The sequence below is a fragment of the Gobius niger genome, assembly GCF_951799975.1.
Source record: "Gobius niger genome assembly, chromosome: 4".
Classification (NCBI taxonomy): Eukaryota; Metazoa; Chordata; class Actinopteri; order Gobiiformes; family Gobiidae; genus Gobius; species Gobius niger.
The window spans coordinates 40,923,546-40,939,135 of NC_136855.1; the positions used below are offsets into that span (position 1 = coordinate 40,923,546).

Consider the following 15,590-nt stretch of genomic DNA (forward strand, 5'->3'; position numbering starts at 1 on the left):
CTGATTCCCACTTTTTTGCGGCTCCTTTGCAGATGTTTGAGTGTTCGTGTGGGTGAGATGGGACGGAAGTGTCGAGCTCGTCTTTGCTTCTGCGGGACAGAGCTCCGTGCAGTTTCGACCGCACCAAATAGAAAACTAGAGGTCAGTCAATCGGCTTGTTGCACGGTATGGCTACGCTAGTTCCTCTGAGCTGAAGCTGTGAGCGCTAGTACTTCCTGTTCGTATTCATTTTCATTAAGATTAGCTCAGACCGGTGAGTTCCTGGTAGAAATATTTCCATAGAGGAGACGTTACTGTTTGTGAGGATCAGTGAGTTTGTCTTGAAGCTAAAGGCTAATTTAAACTCTTAACTCCCGCCTGAAGCGAGAGGATTTTTTTTTCCTCACGTCATCAGATGTTTTTTTTCCACCATTTTTGTCCCTTTTTTGGTCCCTTTTTATTTTTATTTTTTTCGTCAATTTTTTATCACATTTTAGTAATTTTTGGTCATTTTTTGATCATTTTTTGGTCAATTTTTTGTCATTTTTGGTCAATTTTTTGTCAATTTCTTGTCACATTTTTGCAATTTTTTGGTCATTTTTTTGTAATTTTTTGGTCATTTTTTGTCATTTTTTGGTCAATTTCTTGTCACATTTTATCACATTTTTGTCATTTTTTGGTCATTTTTTGGTCATTTTTTGGTCATTTTTTTGTCAATTTCTTGCGACATTTTTGTGACATTTTTGCCACATTTCCATCATTGTTTTCGTCGAGAAAATGTGCTCGGTTCAGGTGGGAGTTAAGGGGTTAATGCATTACACAATTTGAAATAGTGCCTTTAAATATATATATTTTCATAGCATGTTAGCCTTTAGCTTCAAGACAAACTATCTATCCTTCATGATCACAGGCGTCTCCTCTGAACTCGTTACATCATGATTTGAACACACAGTAAATGATCATCGACCGGGAACTCACCGCCTAGGGCTGTGCAATTAATCGAAATTCGATTACGATTTCGATTACAACAGTAAACGATTACAAAATTAGCATAATCGCAAAAAAACGATTATAATGTTTTTTCAAATTTTTTTCAATTTTCTTTTTTTTTCAATTTTTTTCATTTTTTAAATGTATTTTTGTCACTTTTTTGATGAATTTTTGTCTTTTTTTGCTGGATTTTTGTCATTTTTTTGCTGGATTTTTGTCTTTTTTTTATGGATTTTTGTCTTTTTTGATGGATTTTTGTCTTTTTTTATGGATTTTTGTCTTTTTTGATGGATTTTTGTCTTTTTTTATGGATTTTTGTCTTTTTTTGATGGATTTTTGTCATTTTTTGATGGATTTTTGTCTTTTTTTATGGATTTTTGTCTTTTTTTGATGGATTTTTGTCATTTTTTGATGGATTTTTGTCTTTTTTGATGGATTTTTGTCTTTTTTTGATGGATTTTTGTCATTTTTTGATGGATTTTTGTCATTTTTTTGATGGATTTTTGTCATTTTTTTGATGGATTTTTGGCTTTTTTTTGAGGGATTTTTGGCTTTTTTTTAATGGATTTTTCTCACTTTTTTGATGGATTTTTGTAATTTTTTTGATGGATTTTTGTAATTTTTTTGATGGATTTTTGGCTTTTTTTTGGATGGATTTTTGTCACTTTTTTGATGGATTTTTTTAAAGGCAGCAAATAATCGTTTGAATAATCGTGATTTCAATTATGACAAAAATAATCGTGATTATTATTTTTTCAATAATCGAGCAGCCCTATCACCGCCCACAACGTAATCTTTAGAAAATATGATTTTTATTCCAGGAAAAGAAAACAGACAGGAAGTCCAGGCGCTCACACCTTCAGGTCAGAGGAACTAGCATAGCCACACCGTGCAACAAGCCAATATGAGGGAAGTAACTGTGATTTAAAGCAGTACTAAGTAACTCTTGCCCCTTGAGGCCATGAGCGCAACTGCAGGTGTCGTAGCAAGTTGGAGTAATAAATGTGTGGACTGGCTGATGCTCTGGTCTTACGCTGTGGTTTTGCTGATGTCCTGAACGCTCTGCAGGGGGTCGATGGTGTCCGGACAGCGCAGGATACAGGGGGCAAAGACGATGGCCAAGGCGTTCGCCGACATTCGGTTGGTTTCTTCTTGTAGTGCGATTCTACAACGGCAGGGAAAGATGATTAAAACGTGCGACGGGGTTTGACGTGAGCGGACCTGAGGGGGAAAGTCTCACCGGACTAAGTGGAAAATGAGGCGCTCCAGCGTGTTGAGGTGAGTTCTGCTCAGCTGGTCGATCACCGAGTAAACGCCGCGGACCATTTCCTTTTTGTCTTGTAAGCCTGAAACACGAGGAAACGTCACTCCTTTGTTTGGTCACAGGACGGAAGATACAACATGGAGGCAACAAAAAAGACAGAAATCCCTTAATAGGTTGATTGACTCTATATACTGTAAGATTTTCATCTGAAAATCTGGTACAATTTTGAAGATATTACATTTTTACTGAATAGCAGTCGTTTCAGTTACGGCGGCCATCTTGTTTCTAAAACGAATGAAACTCACATATTTTGTTGATTTTCAAACCTGTAAGGCCGAAATTTCCTTAGAGTTGATAGTATCACATCAAACCACACACACTATGCCAATTTCATGAGAAACTCTTATTTTATATTGAAGATATTTGATTTTATGTGACAACAGTACATGATGAAAATGAGCCATTTTGGTTAACATTCACCCATTAAATTTCATGTAATTTATTTATGCAGTAACCGATGAAGATGGAATGTTGCATACTGCATTAGGTTGATATAGTGTATATACAGTGTAAATTATTTCAGAAAATCTGGTATCGTTTTGAAGATACAACAATTGAACTGACTATCAGCCAGTTCAGTTATGGCAGCCATCTTGTTCCCACTATGAAAAAACTGACATAATTTGTTTATTTTTAAATCTATAAACCTACGATTTACTGTGAAGTGAGATATTGTCAAACTACACATACAGTACAAATTTCATGAAAAAATCTTGTTTAATATTGCAGATATTTCATTTTATCTGACAGATAGTGCATGATTTAAGGTGCGACTTTTTGGTAAACATTCTCTTCTTATTTCTTCAATAAAAAACAAACGAAGGCGATACGCGATTGGCATATCCATAAATTATGTTCCCAACATCCTATATTAACATAAAAACAAGGTTGCCAACCCCTAACATTCCGGAACCACAAAAGTGTTAACGGAGCCCTTTTTCAGATTTTTTTACTAGACTATAAGGCGAGACACTTTAGGTGAAAGTATTGATGTTTCCCGCAGTGGTGGAAGTGGAGATTTGTATCTGTTTTCCTCCCTTTACATCTTAGTTTTCATGTCAGATATAAAAATGATGATGTTTATTTGATGATGTTTTGTCTGCGAGGTGGGGGCGACCCGGAAGTAGAAAGGCCGTCTTTCCCGCGGGTTTTCATTCATAAATATTGACAGATTTGACATCCACGTGTCCTGCTAAGGGGCCCCGTGATGACGCTTTCGCCCAAATATGGTGTTTTTCCATGACAAAAAAATGACAAAATGTGACAAAAATTTGATGAAAAAATGACGAAAAAATGCCGAAAAAATTGTCGAAAAATGACGACAAAATGACCAAAAATTGATTAAAAAAATCACAAAAAAATCACAAAAAATTGATTTAAAAAATGACCAAAAAATGACGAAAAATTGACAAAAAAATGACAAAAAATTTATTAAAAAATAGACGAAAAAATGACAAAAAATGACAAAATGTGACAAAAATATGATAAAAAATGGATGAAAAAATTGATGAAAACAAATACAAAAAATGACCAAAAAATGAAAAAAAAAAATATGGTGTTTTTCCTCCTACGAGACGCTGGAGCGGAAAAGTGGAAGAACGGGCCGAGCATGCGCACTCGCTACAAAACTTCAGGGCTGGTTTTCTCTGAATGAGAGAAGCCGCACTCGGGCAGAGCCTGAGCCCTTATAGAAGCTCCCACAGACTCCAAACTTTACAGGCTGAGACACAACAACATTCTGAAGGTTTTTTCAGAGGGATTTTTTAATATCTAATTCCTAGCCTGATTTATTCAGCTTTGAAACCAAAAAAACAGGCGGAATTTGAGTTTTTACAGATTTTTTCACTTTTATTGAAAAACTAAACAAAATATCCAAAATCCCCTCTGAAAAAACCTTAGTTACTAATATGTCAATAAGATAAAACCATAACATTTAATCTGACTCAATTCATTATTTTGATTTGCCCAAAATATAGGCAATTTTGGCCATTTTAATGCTCAAAATGCCTTATTTTTATGTGAAAACATAAAATGACAGAAACAATGCAATACATGTTTTTCTCATATTTATATCTGTGATGTTCAGCAAAAGCTTCAAATTGACATCTCTACATTTATTTCCTCCCCCTATTCACCTGCAGTGTCTCGCCTTAAAGGAACAGGCCACCGTTTTTCCACACTGAGATATGTTTTTGCCTGAGCTTAGACGAGTTGATGCGTACCTGTCTGGTCAAAGATGTCGTTAGCATTTGGCCTCTCCCAGTGTGTTCCTATAGGTAGTTGGAAGCTCCCAGGCTCTTCCACAGACACGCACAAAGACCAGGGTACGTATCAACTCGTCTAAGCTCAGGTAAGAACATATCTCAGGATGTAAAAACGGCGGCCTATTCCTTTAAGGTTTTAATAAAAAGCCGTTGCTCTTTGACAAAACGATGGAGCGGCGGGACTTGGGTCGAGTCAAACTTACCGATGGCCCGGATGAACTCTTCGTACAGTTCAAAGGTCATCAGAGGGTTGGGCAGGTCTCGCAGCCACTGCTTGAACACGCTCCCAATCACGTGGATGTTGTAGTCGTCCAAACTGGTGCTTTCCACATCTGCACAACAGAGCGTTTCACAAACAGATGTTGACAAATACATGTCGTTGTCACATTCAGTCCACCACAAATGTCTTGATTCATACAGTGCAGGTGCAATGCAAGTCTTAAAGTGGTTCGAACATCCATCACATGTACAAAGAACATGACGGGCGCTCAGACATTTCAACTGATTTTAAACCTGAGGCAAAACAAAACCGGTCGTATGTACTTTAATTATAATTTTAGCCATGATTAAATGCACTATTCCTGAGATATCATGACACAAATTAAGGTTAGGGCCAGGGAAATGGTTAACCTCTTAACTCCCGCCTGAACCGAGAGGATCTATTTCCTCACGTCATCACATTTTTTTTTCCAACATTTTTTTGTTTGGGTGTTCAACTCATTTTTATCACTTTTTTGTCATTTTTTTGTCAATTTAATGTCAATTTCTTGTGACATTTTTGTGACATTTTTGCCACATTTGTATCATTTTTTTCTCACATTTTTGCCATTTTTATGTCATTTTTTGTCACTTTTTTTTCTCACATTTTGTCAAATTTTTGTCATTTTTTTCGTCCATTTTTTGTCACTTTTTTGTCACATTTTTGTCATTTTTTTGCCACATTTTTGTCATTTTTTGATCAATTTTTTGTCACTTTTTTTGTCACATTTTTGTCACTTTTTTGCCACATTTTTGACATTTTTTAATCAATTTTTTTGCCACATTTTTGTCATTTTTTTGCTAATTTAATGTCAATTTCTTGTGACATTTTTGTGACATTTTTGCCACTTTTTGTCACATTTGTATCATTTTTTTCTCACATTTTTGCCATTTTTTTGTCATTTTTTGTCACTTTTTTTTCTCACATTTTGTCAAATTTTTGTCATTTTTTTTCGTCCATTTTTAATCAATTTTTTGTCACATTTTTGTCATTTTTTGTCACTTTTTTTGTCACATTTTTGTCATTTTTTTGCCACATTTTGCCACATTTTTGTCATTTTTTCGTACATTTTTCGTAAATTTTTAATCTGTCACATTTCTGACATTTTTTTAATCTATTTTTTTGTCACATTTTTGTCATTTTTTTGGCACTTTTTTTGGCACTTTTTTGTCACATTTTTTTACATTTTTCTGTCAATTCTTTTTATCTTTTTAAAAAAAAATTTGTGGTCACATTTTTGTCATTTTTTCGTCAATTTTTTGTCAATTTCTTGTGACATTTTTGCCACTTTTTGCCACATTTGTATCATTTTTTTTCTCACATTTTTGCAATTTTTTTGTCATTTTTTGTCACTTTTTTTCTCACATTTTGTCAAATTTTTGTCATTTTTTTTCGTCCATTTTTAATCAATTTTTTGTCACATTTTGCCACATTTTTGTCATTTTTTTGTACATTTTTCGTAAATTTTTAATCTGTCACATTTTTGACATGTTTTTAATCTATTTTTTTGTCACATTTTTGTCATTTTTTTGTCATTTTTTTATCATTTTTTTTGGTCACATTTTGGTCATTTTTTCGTCAATTTTTTGTCAATTTCTTGTGACATTTTTGCCACTTTTTCATAAATTTTTCATCACTTTTTGTCAATGTTTTCTCACTTTTTCGTCACATTTCCAACATTTTTTTGTTGGGTGTTCAACTCATTTTTAATTATTTAATGTCATTTTGACAATGACATTTTTGCCACTTTTTGTCATTTTTTGTCACTTATTTTTCTCACATTTTGTCAAATTTTTGTCATTTTTTGTCATTTTTTTCGTCCATTTTTAATCCATTTTTTGTCACATTTTTGACATGTTTTTAATCTATTTTTTTGTCACATTTTGGTCATTTTTTCGTCAATTTTTTGTCAATTTCTTGTGACATTTTTGCCACTTTTTCATAAATTTTTCATCGCTTTTTGTCAATGTTTTCTCACTTTTTTGTCACATTTCCATCATTGTTTTGTTGCTATTTTCACAGCTTTTTTCCAGAAGCTTTTGGATTGGGGTAAAGCCAAACTGGAGAAAATGTGCTCGGTTCAGGTGGGAGTTAAGGGGTTAAACCTTAAGGATTAGGATTATTTGCATTTTTAGACAAACCAACTCATAAATCTATACAAACTCACAGCAGACCGTCCCTCCGGAGCAGACGATCTAGCGCTAACCTTCCTGATTCCCTTTTGTTTTGTCCTATAGCGTTTCGTAAACATTTGTATCAATTTCATGAACTTGCAGGCGCGACATCAAAGAAATGACCCTACAAAATGTAAAATGTGCCTAAAAACTCGTCAATGTGAAGATATAAAACAGACCTGATGTACTTGAAAAATGACCATGAGATAAAAGACTTAAAATAACTTGAATTAAGGTTCTTTATGTTTGTTGGTTTGAGCAAATTTTAGACAAGATAAAAACACTAATGCCGACGGAACAAGCAGAAATCTCACTTGAAATCAGACAAATCAACTTTAAAAATATTTATTTTTCACTTGAAATGATACAAAATAATCTGGATTAAGCAAAAACGTGCTTGTTCCATCGGCAAAAAGAGTTTTGTTTAATCTAACGTCAGACCAGACCTACTCAAATTTGAGATTTAGTCTCTTAAAGCAGCACTGAGTAACTCGTGCCCCCAGAGGCCATAAGCGCCACTGCAGGTGTGGTAGCATGTTAGGTTTTTTATTTATGAATTGTCCGTGAGAGTAAATACTACGCTGACAGAGGGATATTGTTCATCCAATTAATTTTTTTCACTCAAACTTTGCTGTAAATACTGTTAAGCCCACAGTTAGCTTTGCCCGTTAGCCTGTTAGCTTCTTCTTCGTGATTCCATTAGTGTGTATTGGTGACTCCAACCCGGTGGCAGCGAATTTGCAATTGTAGTTTTGTGGCCAGAGACAGCAGGAGACATAAAAGACCCCCCAATCATCCCTTTAACACTTGTATTACCCCCAGAGGGACAACGGAAAGGATTCATAAATAAGTGACTTAGCGCTGCTTTAATACAAGTAATTTTATGTCACATCTTACTTGAAATCATGATCCTTTTTCCAGTGTAGTTGCACAAAATGGAGGTTTTTATCAGTATAAACTCAGCGTGCAGTTTAAAGGTATACAGGAGGATTCTCCCGAATTTTAGGAAAGAACCGCCCTCTCCACTTTTAAAAAAAAATGCGCCTGTGCAACGCTCTACCTGCCTCCGAGGAGGAAGAATCTCCCAAAAACACTCTGGTCTTGTTTCTCTCGTCTGAAGCCTTTCTCTTCTTCTCATACACTTCGAAGACACTTTTTCTCTCTCTGCCATTTTCAAACGACTCGGTGCTTCTGCAGCAGCAAAGAACGGCAGACAGCGTAACTCACATAGGCCTGAAAGTAACAAGGGGCGAGCGCGCACGACGGCCTGACGTAGCAGATCACCAGAATGATCGACTATTAGGACCAATCGTCTTGATGATCCACCCGCAAATAGAACATCCTCCGCTATACCTTTAAGCCTTGTATTGGAGTGGTAGTGCATGTTGCGATACATTCTGAATAAAGAGTAAGGTTAGACAAACAGATTTGTGTATCATGATACAGACACCTCGATACGATACGCGTATAGTCACGGACTCCGTAACAATATGCTGAGCACTGCCCTAATCGTGAGGTTATTCTGTATCCATACTATTCTCTGTGCCAGGCTAATGCAATATATCGATGATCGCAGTATCGGCGTATCGTGAGGGGATCGTTATTTTCTGACCACATGTGTAAATTTTAACACTTTTTCACACCAGGCTAAAAAATGGCTTATTTTAAAACAAACTTGTTCCCATAATGTCCTGTCATTGGTGTGTGTGCAAGAGCGTGCAATTTAATGCTTTGGAATGAATGAAGTGTGTGTTGATTTTAATGCTGTTTTTGGGGAAATGTATTATTCTGTATTAGTATTTTTATGACTTTGTGCTATAACCTGGTACAGCATCTCTCCCTTTGAGGTTAATGTATATTGTACACTGTCCCTGCTCAAATAAATAAATACAATAAAATAAAATAAAACTATTTGACCTTTATTTAACCAGGACAGTCCCGGTGGGTTATCGTGTATCGCAGGGGTGGGCAACGTCAGGCCCGGGGGCCAAAGCACAGAACCTCTGGGCCTCAAGATGATTTTGAGAAACATTATTACACACAGAGAGTATTTTTAACACTAATAGAGTTAAATGGGAGAAAGAAAGGTAGAAATACTGTCCATACACCCAGTTAGGTCATACATGATGTACAACACTGGCATTTGAAAGAAGTGCACTGGAAAAAGAATAATCGTTTTATTGAATGAACAGATTAAATCTAAGGTTTGAGTAGATTTGGTCTGGTTTTAGAGGAAATAAAATCTTTAGTCGTCGTTATTCAGATAGTTTTGTGTCATTTCAAGTGAAAAACAGTTATTTGTCTGACTCGAAGTGGGTTTTATTCTTGTTCCGTTGGCGCTGTAGCATTTGTATCTTGGATTAGTTCAAACCGACTCAAATTCAACATAGAAGAACTTTAATTCAAGCAATTTTAAGTCATTTCTCTCATTTAACGTGAGTTTTTTTACTAAAATCGCCGCTACATAAACACATTTTAACTTAGAAACAAATCCTTCGGGTCACATGTCACACACCTCAGGCCACATCAGCCAGACCAGAAATTTACCATTTTGCATTTAAAATTTTAAGATATTTCATTTTTTGTGTTTTTTGAACATGTACTATTGTAACTTTGGGTCAGACAGTTGGCAATTGAAGGGTTAAAATATTCATAAAGCGATAATATGTTTATATGTATGAAAAGAGGACAGTCACACCTTCAAAATAAAAAAAGAAGTTTTACAAAATATTGTTCCGTCATTGAGTTATAGCTCTTTCAATACGGGTTAAGATGGTCATTTTTCCAGTGTGGGGCTTTACTTTGGGCGAATAATCAGCGACTTCGGCCCTCGGTCTGTTTATAGTAAAGAAAATCAGCCTCCGTTAAGAAAACCTGCCGACCCCTGGTGCATCGTGGGCCGTGTATCGTGTATCGTGTATCGTGTATCGTGCGTCGTGCGTCGTGTACCGTGTATCGTGTATCGTGTATCGCGTATCGTGTATCGTGCATCGCGTATCGTACCCGTGTCCAGGCCTAGCTTGAGCTCCTTGATCTTGTTGGTGGAGCCGGACTTGCGGTAGATGCCCTCGGTGTAGAGGCCGTGCATCTCGATGTAGTTCATGAGCTTCTCCACCACCACGGGCACGGCGCGCTCGTCGCTGGTCAGCCGGGACACCTCCACCCCGAACTGCCGCGAGGACAGCTCCGGGTCGAACTGAAAAAACGAGCACAATCAGACGAAGAAAACAGAGGAGCCCGGAAATGAGCAACGGTCGGGGAGAACATCTGGGTTCGGATCCATTGTCCTTTGGGTTCATATTGCAGTGAGTGGCACAGGGATTATACAGAGAGAAGGAAATCAGATTTAAGGTTTTTTAATGCCCAAATACCGTAAATGCTCTAATAGAGGCCGGGGCCTTTATTTACTCAAGGACATCTGGGACCAGGCCTTTATTGGAACCAGGCCACAATTAGAGACAGGCCTTTATTTCTATTTGAGCAAAACGGACGACCAGGAAAACGAAGAAAAAGGAGATTTGTGTCCATTTGCACCTAAAATATTAGGTTCATTTATCAATTAACATTTCAAACCCTCTCCCAGCGGCTGGAACATTGACGCCTTTTATTTTGTCGGGACAACAGGAAGTGTTTCGTTGCTGTTAGCGGAGCTTTGACGTCAGTGTCACTGCAGGTTTCTGTTTCGTTTTTACTGGACCGGATTATTTGTTGTTATCTCGTGTAAAAGGCGAGTTTAGACGGAGCGTTTGTGCTTGTGATCATGGGGAATATTTCTACTGCTATAGTTTCTAATAAAAGCCCCGGCCTGTTTTAGAGACCGGCTTTAATTTGCCTCCGCCAGCTGCGAACCCGGCCCCTGTCGGAGACCCGGCCGCTAATGGAATACAGGCCAGTATTAGAGAATTTATGGTACTTTATTTTAGTGCCATGAAACACAGAAAAGAAATCAGCCCAATGGAGGAAAGAGAATTGGATAAAACAAGAAAACTGGTTTGGCTTCGGACTCACAATCAATCACCCTGGGAAAACAAGCCCATGACCCAAATACTTTTAAGATATAATGCTAAATAGTCTTTTCCTCCAAAATTGTTGTTGAATATGCATTAAATTAACCAAAAACGCTGATATCATGATAAAAAACAACAACCAGCAGTCATTTTTAGGAGTGATTGTATACTTTTTCAGTGCATAAATATGAGCTGTTGTTGTTAATTGTAATTGTAAATAATCACTTTGGTATTTTTGTATTAACTTATACAGTAAAAAATCATTATTCATTATTACTTTGATTCATTCTAATACTTTTTAATGCCCCACAGAAACCCTGGAAGGAAAACATGAAACCACCTGTGAAAAAGTGACAGGGGTCACCAACGTGGTGCCCGCGGGCACCCAGGGGCCCTTTGGGGCGTGTCCAGTAGCCCTTGGGACTTTTTCTAAAGTGTAAAACACTTCATTTTCTTGAATCTAATTCTTAAAATTACAGTTATTTCGGTTCTTGTGACTCAGTATGAGTTTAAAATAAAGCTATTTTAATATAATATGGGGTCAATATCCTATAAGTGAACAGTGTACGTTTAAGTCTTTAGGATTTGTTTTTAACTGGTCGCCCTCGAACATCTTAATGCTCTTAAAGTAGCTCAGCTGAAATAAGGTTGGTGACCCCTGCATTAGTGTGTATTGCGAAGTTGCAATTGTGATTTTCTGGGCAGAGACACCAGGGGGCGATAAAAGACCCTCCAATCATCCCATTAACACTTGTATTACCCCCACAGGGACTACGGGAAGGATGTATTAAGGTAAATAAGTTGCTTAGTACTGCTTTAAAGCTGTAATACTTTCCATTTCGGGGTTTGCGAGGCATTAACTCCGCAGGTGCCCAATTAATATCATTTATGTACATGATGGAATAAAACCTGATTATTTTGGGGGGGAATGTCTCAGCTTCCTCATGCCTTTTGGAGATCATTTTATCTTCCACTTGGTTCATTATTTACATTATTAGAAATGTTGATGCCTAAACCTTCACGCTCCACTGTATGAATACATACTTTTTACTTATCGACTATTTTAATGCCATAAATGTGAAACAAAATCGATATATTTTTAATTTCTTTAACATTTCATCAAACAGAAGAAAGAGAATTAAACAAAACGGGAAACTTTTGAGCAGAAAACCTGATAAATCTCAACCAAAACTGACGCCGAATACGTTTTCTTTCCCCACAAACTTGCCCGGTGAAGAGTGTGGAGCGGCTTTCAGGCCTACCTTCTTGCTGCACTTGGTGGTCATCTTCTGGCAGCACTTTCGGTGGCAGGCGTAGCGGCACACTGGGGACACAGACACATCCAGCAGGTCAGTCCCGTCGTCCAGACAAAAGCAATTCCTCCTCATCTTTTCAAAAGCGCCGCACGAACCCTCAACGCTTCACGAAAACCTCCCTGCGCGAGCGAGAGAAAAAGCGCCGCCTGTGTGGCCGGATCTGCGGCGCTGGAGCAGACCCCATGAGTCCAGTTGAAAACAATCTGATTAAGGAACGGGAGGAGGGAGGAGGGAAGGGGGGGGGTGCGTTCGAGGGCAGACAGAAGCGAGCGTGGAATCCATTACCGCTCCACTTCATGGACTCGGCGTTTAATGGGATAAGCATGGCCTTTTATTCCGGCGGTCGATGTCGAACAGACGACGGCGAAAAGACGAAGCGAAAGTTAGAAAGTGTGAAAGCGTGAAGCGAAGGGGGGGGGAAGAGGAGCTTCTCTTTCTGGGAGCAGGGAAACCGCAGAAAGGCTATTATGCCCTAATCTAATGATTCATAGTAAAAATGGAATGAGATTTTGGTAATCACTTTAAGCTTTATGTGGGAAAACTCATGCCCGGAGGATTCAAAGGTTACTCAAACTTGTGCAAGGCAGATATGCACTAATTGCAGTCGAGAAGCTCCTTCTTGTTAAGACATGAAAATAAACTGTTAGTCGTCTAAACGTGAAGACACAAATGCATGGATGATCAGCTCCAAATTAGGGCTGCTCGATTATTGAAAAAATAATAATCACGATTATTTTTGTCGTAATTGAAATCACGATTATTCAAACGATTATTTGTTGCCTTTAAAAAAATCCAGCAAAAAAAGACAAAAATTCAGCAAAAAAGTTACAAAAATCCATAAAAAAAAAAAAAAATCCATCAGAAAAGTGACAAAAATCCATCAAAAAAAGACAAAAATCCATCAAAAAAGTGACAAAAATCCAGCAAAAAAAGACAAAAATCCAGCAAAAAAGTGACAAAAATCCAGCAAAAAAGTGACAAAAATCCAGCAAAAAAGTGACAAAAATCCAGCAAAAAAGTGACAAAAATCCAGCAAAAAAGTGACAAAAATCCAGCAAAAAAAGACAAAAATCCATCAAAAAAGTGACAAAAATCCAGCAAAAAAAGACAAAAATCCATCAAAAAAGTGACAAAAATCCAGCAAAAAAAGACAAAAATCCATCAAAAAAGTGACAAAAATCCATCAAAAAAATGACAAAAATCCATCAAAAAAGTTACAAAAATCCCCCCAAAAAAGACAAAAATCCAGCAAAAAAAGACAAAAATCCATCAAAAAAGTGACAAAAATCCCCCCAAAAAAGACAAAAATCCAGCAAAAAAAGACAAAAATCCATCAAAAAAGTGACAAAAATCCAGCAAAAAAAGACAAAAATCCCAAACTTAAAAATTTGAAAAAGATCATTAAAAAAAAAACATTTAAAAAAAAAAAATTGAAAAAAAAAATTATAATCGATTTTTTGCTGGATTATGCTAACTTTGTAATCGTTAACTGTTGTAATCGAAATCGTAATCGAATTTCGATTACTTGCACAGCCCTACTCCAAATCATTACGTGAGACCATATTCCTAAGTTTAGAAATTCTCCTCAGTTGAAAGAAGCAGTTTCTCGTTAGCTGCTCACAGTGCTGCACCAATGACATGTCTTTGTCAAAAATAACTCCCAACTTTCTAAGGCTTGGTTTCGCAGACTGGCCTAAATCACCCCGGAACTGTTTAATCCCTGGAATTGAATCATCAGGTGCGATTACCAGGGTTTCCGTTTTGTCTGCATTGAGCTGCAGAGAGTTATCGCTGAACCATTGTTTTATTTCCACTCGACAACGGAGCAGAGAGTTTAACTTCTGGATTTCGGACGGTTTAAAGGAGCAGTAAAGCTGGATGTCGTCAGCAAATAGGTGGAAAGAAACATCACCGAACCTTTGGATGATCTTTCCCAGAGGGATCAAGTACAACAAAAATAAGACGGGACCTAAAACGGACCCTTGAGGCACTCCACACAACAAACCCACAGACTCAGACCTTATTTGGTTAGCTAAAACACTAAAGCTACGCCCCGATAAATATGAGGAGAACCACTGTAGCACTGACCCCGACAGTCACTCAGAGGGGTGTTACTTCGGGTCTGAAGCGCCGTCACACAAGCTTAATATAGAAGCTGCAGTTACACGCATGACCTGAGGTGGCAGTAGTGAGTATAAAATGGCTAACTTGCATTTAGCGTCTTTAAAACTAGACCTCCCACAACTTCCTTGGCCTCAGGGGAACAGAGAAACAGCACAATGAAAAATTGGTTCGCTACAAGTTTGACTAAAGTAAGTTTGTTTCACTAAACCCCTAAAGTAGGGCCGGGCAAGTCATTTAACTTTAATCAAGGTCGATCACGATGATCGTGTGGTGCGTTTTAAACGAGGAGAATTGGTCAGTCTTGTCGCATTCTGTAGAAAAAATGTGGACGGTGCAGCTGCAGCGCCTGTCAGGTCAATCCCAGGGAAACACTCGGCCCAAACAAACAGGAAGCAGGGACGACACATGCGGCAGAAAGAGGATCTGGTGATTTTACTGTAAAACTCATCTGAAGGAGAAACAAACACGTGAGGAGCCTCAGAGACCAGGACACACACGGGGATGAAGAGTTTACCTTTAAGAGGAAAACCATCATCACTGTTTGGATCATGTGGGTTTGTTTTGAGGAGCAGCCGTGGATTAACTGGACTCTAACAGTGAACTGTAAGTTTGATCGTCTTTTTTACTAATAAATGTTCGGTTTACTCATTTCTTAATGTACATGATGAGTTGTTAGGGCTTCACTCACAAACATGTGCTTGTTTTCTGCTTCTGACGTTCTTCAAATGTTCACATTTTTTGTGTCTCGTCCAGGAAAGACCAAGCCTGGCTAACGCCAGACTAAAATCACAAGTGATATTTAGTCCGGGGACACCGATTCATGTTCTCGTAGGAGAGGTGTGGTTTACGATCGTCCATAGTGCGTCTGCACGAGGCCACAGCCAATCGTATCATCGTATCCGATGACTGTGACGTACCCGCTGTAAACTTTCCAGCTAAACTATTTAGAACACGGCCTCGTCATCGTCTTGCCGGCCCTCCTCGTTCTGTGATTGGTTCCCAAATCCATGCGATAATTTGGGCCATGGTCCCCTGGCTGCTGTGCAGTTCCAGATGATATGAGCGCACAGCAGCAGCACGGCGTTAGCCAGGTTAGGAAAGACCAACGTTTATTGTTTTTTTCTTTCAAACAAAAAAATCGAATCGAAAATCG

At 37.8% G+C, this 15,590-nt stretch overlaps 1 protein-coding gene across 3 annotated transcripts in view; it reads right to left on the reverse strand.

Annotated features, from left to right (window-relative positions):
• myo9aa (myosin IXAa) overlaps positions 1–15,590 on the reverse strand; it is a 338,748-nt gene that overhangs the window by 16,570 nt on the left and 306,588 nt on the right. For all 3 annotated transcript variants that reach the window (XM_079554645.1, XM_079554646.1, XM_079554644.1), the window contains 5 exons: positions 12,260–12,321; positions 9,994–10,186; positions 4,761–4,889; positions 2,210–2,315; positions 2,003–2,134 (listed from right to left, as the gene is read on the reverse strand). In XM_079554645.1, coding sequence (XP_079410771.1) covers positions 2,003–2,134; positions 2,210–2,315; positions 4,761–4,889; positions 9,994–10,186; positions 12,260–12,321 — 622 coding nt within the window. The remainder of the gene's footprint in view (positions 1–2,002; positions 2,135–2,209; positions 2,316–4,760; positions 4,890–9,993; positions 10,187–12,259; positions 12,322–15,590) is intronic.